The sequence below is a fragment of the Gigantopelta aegis genome, chromosome 3 (genome assembly GCF_016097555.1).
Source record: "Gigantopelta aegis isolate Gae_Host chromosome 3, Gae_host_genome, whole genome shotgun sequence".
NCBI lineage: Eukaryota > Metazoa > Mollusca > Gastropoda > Neomphalida > Peltospiridae > Gigantopelta > Gigantopelta aegis.
In genome coordinates this window covers 55,159,136-55,170,104 of record NC_054701.1, presented here as the reverse complement: position 1 = coordinate 55,170,104, position 10,969 = coordinate 55,159,136, and the positions used below count along the sequence as shown (strand labels likewise).

Here is a 10,969-nt window from a genome sequence, read left to right as displayed (position 1 = left end):
TAAATTAATGCATGACATGCAAAAGGTTACAGGTAAGAAATCATTATACATTAACAAAAGGGTAAGTTTGTCAATGTGTGGAACTGCTTGTCTGCAATCACACACCTTGGAATACACTATATGTCAGTGTTGACGAGTCGAAAATATATGCAAGTTCCCTACAAGCCTTACTTCAACCAATAACAAATCGCCTTGTAATTTAATTGACCACCATATATAACAGATATAAGACGTAAATACAATTAATGATACACTGGAGCAATTATCTGTTTTGTTTCAACTTAAGTGAAACAATAACTTTATATTGTGACAGTGCAGGTCAATATATGTATATATACTCTTCAAAAAAAGAAACGACATTGGTCAAAATAATGCTATCACATTTTTTTTACAGAATCAAATATATCGTAAAGACAATCAAGTAAGTGAGCGAATGGTGATGCAGAAACACTAAAAAAACAAGTCCGATTCGCATAAACGTAGCCATAGTCAATGTTTGTAGTGAAACGCAAAAACGCAACCCTCGGAGAAGCAAGTGCATCATGAAGTTCTGTAACTTTGCATGCTGAACCCTCCGTTGGTTGGGCATACAAGGCCACATCAGCAGTGATTCAAACAGACAACATAACGACACTGTAGGTAATGCAACAATGCCAAGATTGACGTCGGCTCAATGCAATAATGCCATTGGGAGATTGCAAGCAGGAGCAACTCGACAAACTGTGGCAAGGCACTTTGGCGTCTCCAGACAGACCATCTCTGCTTTATGGGCATGGTACAACACCACTCGAGGTCAGGTCGTACCAGAGTAATCACTGCTGCTCCAAATTGATACATCCGGATGTGTCATCTTCGAAATTGAACCACAACAGCAACAACCACAGCGACACAAATCCCTGGACTATGCAGAATTTCTTACCAGACAGTTCGTAATCAGCTGAGGGAGGCAGGAATTTTCCCTAGAAGGCCAGTGTGACGTAATGTTTTGACCCTACGTCACTTAGCAGATCGTCTGCAGTGGTGCCAGCAGAGGGTGAGATGGACACGTGCCAGGTGGAGGACTGCTTTGTTCTCAAATGAGTCGTTTTCTACTGTCACGTGCTGATGGATGCACACATCTATAGACGTCGAAAGTTGACCGTTTTGGTGGTGGCAGTTTCATGATGTGGGCAGGAATCCATCATAGTGGTAGGACAGCTCTTGTGCATATGGCAGGTGCACTGACGGGCATCAGATATAGAGACAAGATTCTGCAGCATCACTTCATTCCTCACATATAACCGGCAACAATGACAATGCCAGACCACATGTTGCATTTGTCAGTCAAGAGTTTCTGCAGCGCCACAACGTCCAGACATTACCTTGGCCTGCCTGTTCACCGGATTTAAACCCAATAGAACATCTATGGGATGCACTGGATCAGCATGTGATTCGGAGGAATCCACCACCCCAGACACTTCCGCAACTTCTTATGGCACTGCAGCACAAGTGGCAGAACATTTCACGTGTTGTGCAACGTTTGATTGCTGCCATGCGTCGCCGTTGTCAAGCTGTCATGGGGGCTCGTGGTGATCATAACCGATACCGACATTTTGCCCACCCCTATGTCACACATATTCCTGTGTACGTTTCAGGTGGATTCCCAGATATACTGTTTCGGACATGTACAGAGTAATCCCCTTCCCATGGCGTCTTGATCTTTGGTTACTTGTATCACGTCTACCAGTTTTTTTTTTTTATTAAAACAAAATCAACGTCAAGTTTCTTTTTTTTAAGATTATATGACCGTTATGGCAAATTGAACTGTACATTTTGGATACAATATTTTATGGCCGTTAAAACAGGTTCAATCATTTATTTTGGTCCAAAAATAGTGGCCGTTATATGCAGGTGGCCTTTAGGCCAGTCTCGACTGTATTATGCATTTGAATGCCAAAATAAGTTTTTATGTGGCACTTTGTTGATGTAGAATGTTTACGATTTGTAAATCTAAAATGAAAAAGACATGCTTCAACTCATTTGCTATTGCAGATTCCGCGACAGACTAGCTACCGTCACCAACAGTAATATCACGCACCATTGCGCTATTTTTATGGGAAGGGTCTATATAAATTGATATGGGAGGTATGCCCCAGACAAGAAAAGTTTATCAACAGATAGGTGTATGTATAGACGAATGGATCAATATACAGACAATACCATACAATAATGGGGAACATTTTGTTTGAAACATTTTGATTAGCAATCGTGATCAGTTGAAAATTAAGTAGCAGCTACTGTTAAATGTTTTACAATTGTGTAGCGATCTCTGAAATTTTCACAGTGAATCGTGATGCGATACTGAACAAAATGTTCCCTGCATAATACAACCTGTCAAAGACGGGTGTATAATAACAAATAAAAAAGGCTATGATTTAAGATATATATTTTAATTCAATAGACATGCAGATGCTCGTTGACACTACATTTTCAAAATGGAGAATTTTGACCTCCTTTGTTTTCACATTATTGTTTTTCCTGCATGTTGTCTTTACACTTGTAGTCTGTGTATTTATTACTTCTACCATACACCTTGTCAACAGGGTATTTTTTAGCATTTTGTTTCAGTTTTGCGATCACGGCTGTAGGTAGATCAATCTGGCAGCGGTCAGCAAGACGAACAAGGTACACAAGAACATCACTCATTTCCTGACCAACGTGCAGCTTCTCAGCATCGGTGAAATCTGTAATCAACAAAAATTAGTAGTACTATGATTAACACTAACCAGTAATAATTTAAATCGAAAAACATACATGTATAATGTTATGATGGTACTTTGATGACCTAGCAACTGACCTTCTTCAATGTAATAAACAACGGTACTTAAAATTAGTACATTACAATTTGCAAATAATACAAAAATTAGCACAATCATTAAAATGTCCCACAGGGAACACATTTTTTCATACTATGGAATTTACTACAAGTTATTAATTTTTGAGCCGATTGTTTTCTAAAATTCACACAAATATAGGAGTTTTTTGTTATTTCCAAAGCACTTTTACCTTTCTTTTTATATTAAACCAAACTGAAATTATTTACAAAACATTTTTGTAAAAGGATGAGACGGACTAGATATTTTGGATCCCATCTACCGGTAATAACCGTAAGCTTGGATTTCATAGACCTGTATGGCAATGGCAAGTTTATGCAGTTTGCTTATGTGGCATGCATGCATGCATGGTGTGTGTGTGTGTGTGTGTGCATGTATCTGAATATGAATACTGTATAATAATAATAATAAAGTTAAGAGCCTTTCATAATAGAGCAAAGTTTTCTACAAAATTGATCAATTTAAGTATTATTTTAACTGATCCTTCAACTTAAGCTTATTTTTGTTTTAGTTTCTGATTTTACAACCTCACTAAATTTTATGTCGCTAATATGACACTTATTTGGATTATGCTAAATTTTACGATCGCTAATATTTCATGATTTACAGTAATTCAATCTAATATTTACCAGGTAAACCTTCCTTAACTTCTCCTTTCCACTGACTGTAAGAGAAATATGTAACAAATCCAATTAATTTCTTCATAGTACCATTTAAATAGTGTGTGGGAAAAAAACTTAATAAATTATTAATAATATTGTAACTTTTAAATGTTAAATAAAATTAATAATGGAAACTCAGGCCCAAAGTTAACTGTTTGTGCTGGGAGGTGCATTGTGAAATTAATAATGGAAACTCAGGACCAAAGTCAGTTGTATGCGCTTGGAGGTGCATTGTGAAATTAATAATGGAAACTCGGGACCAAAGTCAGTTGTTTGTGCTGGAAACTCAGGCCCAAAGTCAAGTGTTTGCACTGGGAGGTGCATTGTGAAATTAATAATGGAAACTCAGGCCCAAAGTCAGTTGTATGCGCTGGGAGGTGCATTGTGAAATTAATAATGGGAACTCCGGACCAAAGTCAGTTGTATGCGCTGGGAGGTGCACTGTAAAATTAATAATGGAAACTCAGGCCTAAAGTCAAGTGTTTGCGCTGGGAGGTGCATTGTGAAATTAATAATGAAAAATCAGGCCCAAAGTCAGGTGTTTGCGCTGGGAGGTGCATTGTGAAATTAATAATGAAAAATCAGGCCCTGAAAACAATGAAATGAAAGTTTTTCAGAACAATCTATTTTATATCTCTTTAAATTTAACATCATTATTAGTGTTTTGTAAATTCCCTAAAATTTTATGCTTGCTAATATTTTCTGATTTACAATGTGTGGGTCAGGGTAAAACAGGTATGGTGCCATACCCAAATGTTTTGCAGATGTTCTTTTTTTAAGTTAACGTTTTGACAAAATTAATTACTGTTATCATTACTGTATGATTTTCTTAACCCTAACCCTAAACGTAACCCATTTTCTTTGTGGGGGAGGCCCCCCATACCCCTTGTTGACTATGGTTGTATTCAAATCTATAGCATACCAGGGTTTCCCGTATTTAAGCCCACTTGAAATGAAGGCCATGGGCTTAAAAACAGAAAGTTTTACCATATTTAGGTTACAAAAAATTATATCATATTTACTATTAAAAATAGAAAACACTTTGTATGCCTAACAATAAGTTTTAAATGTACTAGAATTAAAGATTCATTATCATAGTTGCAAATGTCATATTTCCTTATCTTTACATTTACATGATAAGAACAGTCTCTTTAAAATAACCCTACACAAACATTTATATTAATAGGCATCGGAAGCATTCCCCTTTCCTCACCGACGTGACTAGAATGCATGTATGCACTGCCCCTCCTCAACTGAAAGTTGAATTAATAACTGCCACCTGTGATGAAACATATTTTGCTTGTGACTAAGGTTGTCACAGAATGATAATTATTATGTACCTTGATACTATCTAAGTTGCACCTTTTGTCTTTATTATAGTACATTATTTTTGTCAACTTCTTAATTTAAGCCCTGGGCTAAGGTGGTATTTCCCAAATATAAGCTCGGAGCTTAAATACTGGAAATCCTGGGCCAAAAATGTCTTTCTGGACACTGTGACTGGATGGCATGACGGTTGGACTCGCCGGGGGTTGTGTGTGTGTGTGTGTGTGTGTGTGTGCGTCTTTGTGTATGTGTGTGTGCGAGTGTGTGTCTGTGTGTGTGTGTGTGTGTGTGAGTGTCTGTTGGATCTCAGTAGTTGGTAGGGAGGCGAGTAGGGCGTAGGCAGCTTCAGCCGTAGGGTTGGCTAGGTTTGTCCTGGGGTCCCACTCCCACTCTCCCCTAGGTTGGTCACACTGGAGTTCCAGATAGGGACAATGTTCCTTCTTAAACTAACCCACTAAATAAACCTGTAAGGCTTATACCCAACCTTCCTCCTTGACCTCCATAGGGCTAAAATATTTTTTGATCATATAATTATTTAATTTTCTTTTTATTGTGGAATGTTCGATCCAAAATAGCGCCTAAATTAATTTAGATTAATTAACAAAATAAATTAGGAAAATTAAATTAAAAAATTTTTAGGTTACGCTTTTTAAATATAATTTATTAATATTAAAACCCCACTCCCCTATTAGAAGTAATATTCCAAACTGCCCATTAATATTCTGTCCCAGGTCAGACCACTGGCTATCCAGAGGCCGGGTCCAGGATGGACATACCCGAAACCATAGTGGTATAGGGGCATTTTAAAAAGTACTCTCTCTCTGGCATAAACACTGTGGGTGTATGTGTATCTTTAGTGTATATAGTATATAAAGATGTATGTTAATAATTAAAAAACAATGAGAAAAGGTAAAAAAGGCTCACTAGTGGTTTTTTTTTTTTAAGCAATTTTTAAATAATTAAACAAATAAATCATGTTACTTTATGGCAAACATTTTCACAAATAACAACTCTTCAGGCCATGTACGGTACTACAATAATGATGACATCATTTACATAATTTTGTAAGTAACTGACATTTTCTTAAAAGGCAAGGCTGTGTATGTGTGTGTGTGTGTGTGCATGCTGTCTATCGGTCTGTCTATATTTACAGTATAGTAAGCAGAGTTGTTAAAGAGTAAAATATTACTTACAAAATCTCTGCTAGTTCACCAACCTCTGCAACAAGTGCTAACAAAATGTTTCGAGGGGTGTGGAACTGGTCCCAGTCTCTTTCTGTACAAAAGTCAGCCTGCAGTTTTCGACTAAAATCAAAAATATATTGATGTAATTATTATAACTTCCTACCTATAAGATGAGCAATATCCATGTCATAAACCAATTTGATATTTGCCATTATTAACCCAGTTAATTTGGTTTGCCATCAATGGATCATTTATTTACAATCCAACAAATCTTGTAAACCTGACCGTAATATTTTCATAAGATATAGTTAAAGTGTGTGACATCAAACTACATTTAACTGGCCTCGGTAGCGCTGTGGTTAGGCCATCGGTCTACAGGCTGGTAGGTACTGGGTTCGGATCCCAGTCAAGGCATGGGATTTTTAATCCAGATACCTACTCCAAACCCTGAGTGAGTGCTCCGCAAGGCTCAATGGGTAGGTGTAAACCACTTGCACCGACCAGTGATCCATAACTGGTTCAACAAAGGCCATGGTTTGTGCTATCCTGCCTGTGGGAAGTGCAAATAAAAGATCCCTTGCTGCTAATTGGAAAGAGTAGCCCATGTAGTGGCGACAGCAGGTTTCCTCTTAAACTCTGTGTCGTCCTTAACCATATGTCTGACGCCATATAACCGTAATTAAAATGTGTTGAGTGCATCGTTAAATAAAACATTTCGAGGCCGGTGTGAAGAGTATTACTGTACGATAGTCCGCTAAAGGAACATTTCTGCAACTAATGCACCTACTCCGAGATGGACACTCAAACACTATCACCAATCCAACGTATTGCCACGTTCTTCTAAATTCAAGGGCCATAACTCTTGTTAAAAATTGGTAAATCGCCACAAAGGTCAAACTGGATCTGTAACACAGTACATGATAAAGCTATATACAAAAATTATAAATCTTTACATATGGTCTGAAAAACCAAACAAACCGAAGAACTAGATGAACCTGATAGTCCCCTCCGGGATTAATAAGTACTCTGGTGCGAGTTGGTTATTATGCAATAAAGGGGTGTGGCCTTTTATTGTTGATATACCTTTACACACTGGGAACATGAAATCTACTCTCTTTTTTTTCCCCATCTGTTAGGGTCCCCTAATGATATCAAAATTGTTTTTGAACATACATGTAGATAGGCTTCCTACACGTATGACTCAAGTAAATTTTTGTTTATAGTTTTGAACCTAAATTACACCTAAATGTACAAGGGCCACCAATTATCAGTTTTGATATCCTTTCTGTATCCTAAGGAACACATTTTGTGGGCATATGTGACATTAAAATAATATTTTGGGTTAATTTGTACATGCCATAATTAGTGCTTGGTAAAAATATTTGAATATATGCTCACTAATTTGCTATTTGAAATATTCAAATAGTATTTTCAAGTGTTCGACTACTAGTATCTTGGTATTTTTTAGATTGTATGCAAAAATCACTCCAAATGAGGACAAAAATTTTCATCGGTTCTCTTTTAATTATACTTAACCTGACCTGAAACAATGGCATATTCCCCTAGGGATATTAGTCTGGTCCAAACATCCCAAAAGCTAATGGGATGGCTAAACTCTTCCAATGAGTCCTCTGCTTCTTGTTCTGGTCACGTGACTGAAGCTTCCTTCTTTCCCCTGAGCACATTGAATGGATGAGTGAAGCGGGGAGGCTGGGTGGGTATAAACTCTTGATGTCAGGTTAAGTATTCTTCAAAGAGAAACTATCAAAGATTTCTCCATTTCTTTTCTACTTAACTTTACCAAAAACAATGGCAGCATTCAACAGCACTGAGCAGGAGGTAGGGCTCGAGTACTTGAGGGTAAAACTCAACCCGGACCAGAGTACCCGACACTTACACTAAATGATAATGAGATTAATTCAAGCACTGAATATGGATGCCAAATCATGCCATTGTATTGCATTTAAAAAACAGTTGATACGTGCAGTGTTGTGACGGACAAATGGCCAGTTTAAAAAAAGAAACTAGCACATGATCATATAATTATTATGTAACTTGTAATTTGGCAACATTTCACCTAAGTGCATGTGCAAAAAAGCTAATATAAACCTGACAAAAGACACTAAAAAGTATGAAACGTTTAGTGCAGAAAAGCTATTGTCAAAAGGAGGGTTCTGTCGTTTCTGTGGACATAGAGACGTGCAGTCCCGAAACCCGACAGAATCTTGAATGACAACCCATGTTCACCAGTTTGTTCTGCAACCACTGGACCCAGGTGGTAAAACCCATCAACATCTTGTACCCTGAGGTAGTAACTAGCAAAAATGGAATCAGTGGCCCAGGAATATCCCGTTAGTATGTTATTAATTGGTGTTTACATTGTTGCCACATGCGCTTGTAAATCATAACAGAGGAGGCAAACATTCATCTTCATAGGACTGTAGAATCATGGATCTGATCCATGTTGGTATTCATTATGTCTCTTAAATGGCTCTGATTGCATGAGAGAAAAAATCTTCTCCAATGTTGTCTGAAAGACCTCATTTTCTCAATGTAGCATTTAATTAAGGGCTAGGAGAAATCTTTGACATCCATGTTTACCCAAGATGGACGAGAAAGCTTGCACCAAATAGGTCTGAGGTGATTGATCAAATCCTATACACATGAATTAAAACAAAACTGATCAATTTATACAACAGTGGGGCTTTTTGGTATTACAAACTCTTCTAGGGGAGAATTTTATACATTATTCAAAACAGATATTTACTGCGAAACATATATGTCGGGATTATCATACCATAATAGATTACATGCGTTAAATTTAAGATTATTGCTTAAAACATGTTTAACATTCCTAAAGAAAACATGCTTTGTAATCATGGCCATATGAATACTGATATTGGTACCACCATTTATTCAATTATCTTTTCAAAATATTTAAAACATTAAAAGAAAAAATATTTTAACAAAAATTAAACAACTGTCATCCTAGTTTTTAAAATACCGGTACTAATTTTTGTATCTCTGAAGTTCAAGGGCCACAACTCTGTAAAAAATTGGTAAATCATTATGAAATTAAAATGTGACCTGTAACAGTACACGATAAAGCTATACACAAAATTTCAGCTCAATATCTTGAGGCATTGCCAAAAACAAAGTCTGGAAAACAAATGTTCTTATCTCCTAAGTTCAAGGTCCATAACTGTTAAAAATTAGTAAATGACCATCAAATTCAAACTTGTTCTGTAACAGTACAGAATTATGGAAAACTATACGTGAGACAGACGGATGGGCAGAGAGAGACAGGACGGAGATGAAACTTAAAGTTCCCTCCTGTGGGACCAGCAGGGAACTAATAAAATTATAAAAACTGATCTAGTAGTTTCTATCGTGTTATGTTCGTTTGGGCTTAGGTTCTGAGTCCTTGCAACATATATGAACACAATAAAAGAGGAAACATTTGTTGGTTGTAACTTTTATCAGTGCATCTACCATTACAGGCCTGGGGTGAGAACCCTGGATGTACTCTGTATGATGTAAGCAAATAATGTTAACCTTACAGTTTCCTGCAGGAAACGCCTTTTTTCATACTATGCAATTTACTACAAGTTTCCATCAAATATTTGAATAGCATTTCCAGACCGAATACCAAACACTAGTCAGAATATTAGACATATCCACAGAACGTACCACCTTAGAAAATGGACCTCAAAGGGTATATTGATAATGCCTCCAATGTTTAAAATGTTGTCTATGATGTCTAGTGATGTGTGTGCAAAGTCTCATGCTTTTATCAAAAAGTGCATGATTCAGTCTGTTTTGTCCACATATCCTCTGGTAATTTTTTTGCACATATCCTCTGGACTAATAGCATATTTTAAATATTTGACTTCAAAAATGTACATAGCAGTATAAAATTGTGTTTGTGGATTAAGAGAAAAAACTTTATTTTGTTTAACGATACAACTAGAGCACATTGATTTAATATTATCCGCTATTGGATATCATACATTTGGTAATTTTGACATAAACGTAGTTTTAAAGAGGAAACCTGCTACATTTTCCATTAGTAGTAAAGGGTCTTTATATGCACCATCCTACAGACAGGATAGGACATACCATGGCCTTTGATATACCAGTCATGGTGCACTGGCTGGAATGAGAAATAGGTCCACTGACCGTGTTCAATTCCAGACTGTGCATCAAGCAAGTGCTTTACCACTGGGCTACGTCCTGCCCTGAATTAGAAGAAAAACATCTATTAAATGATTAAATTTGTGGCAATTTTAAATTTGAAGATGGCTGCCATGCTGAATTTCAAGATGGCTGCCATGATCAGATCCATGATCAGATCCATGATCTGTCAAATGGCTAGAAAAATATCCCAAATCATGTACATGGAAACTAATTTTTAATATAAAAATTCACCGATTTCGGGTTTGTTATCAAAATAAACCTCGTCTACTTGTAAGTCAATGTGTGTCGTTATTTATTTTGATGAATTTCGGATTAACTTACATACTTTCAAGATTTGGCTCTTGGCTGAACGTAAAACTACATGCATTTTTTTCGCCTTTTGTACCGTCGCTCTCATCTGTGTGAACGGCTTTATGCCTTTTTGATTCAGGGCTATTAAACTCACAACCAGACATTTTTAACACCCTAAAGTTAGGCTTAATTTATTAACAAGTCGATCATATGCAAGGCACTTTTCCCTCTTCTTTTTATTATTATTTTTTTTTTTATTATTTTTTTTTTTTTTGATGCGCTTTTGTTTAAGCAACCCTAACGTTTAACAATATACCAGTCTATTTTGACTCCTAAATTTATTTCCTGGTTCAAAGTTTAATGTAGTAAGGTCAAGGCATTTCCTTTCTTTTACATACAATTACGTTGAACTAGTAACAAAGTCCGCAGTGATGGG

General features: G+C 36.7%; 1 protein-coding gene across 1 annotated transcript; it reads right to left on the bottom strand.

Moving 5' to 3' along the window:
• Nucleotides 1–2,413: 2,413 nt before the first annotated feature.
• LOC121368264 (dCTP pyrophosphatase 1-like) lies at nucleotides 2,414–10,848 on the bottom strand. The gene is made up of 4 exons (XM_041492921.1): nucleotides 10,564–10,848; nucleotides 6,055–6,165; nucleotides 3,503–3,537; nucleotides 2,414–2,723 (listed from the first exon to the last, which is right to left on the bottom strand). The coding sequence occupies exons 1-4, from the start codon at nucleotides 10,695–10,697 to the stop codon at nucleotides 2,506–2,508; spliced, it is 498 nt and encodes a 165-aa protein (XP_041348855.1). The 5' UTR covers nucleotides 10,698–10,848; the 3' UTR covers nucleotides 2,414–2,505.
• Nucleotides 10,849–10,969: the final 121 nt, after the last annotated feature.

Excerpts from the sequence above, each read along its gene's own strand:
- LOC121368264 (XM_041492921.1), bottom strand. The coding sequence starts at position 10,697 with ATGTCTGGTTGTGAGTTTAATAGCCCTGAATCAAAAAGGCATAAAGCC. Across the intron at positions 6,166-10,563 it reads GAGCCAAATCTTGAAAGTAT|TCGAAAACTGCAGGCTGACT; the intron begins GTAAGTTAATCC and ends TTTTGATTTTAG. Across the intron at positions 3,538-6,054 it reads GGTGAACTAGCAGAGATTTT|TCAGTGGAAAGGAGAAGTTA; the intron begins GTAAGTAATATT and ends TTTCTCTTACAG.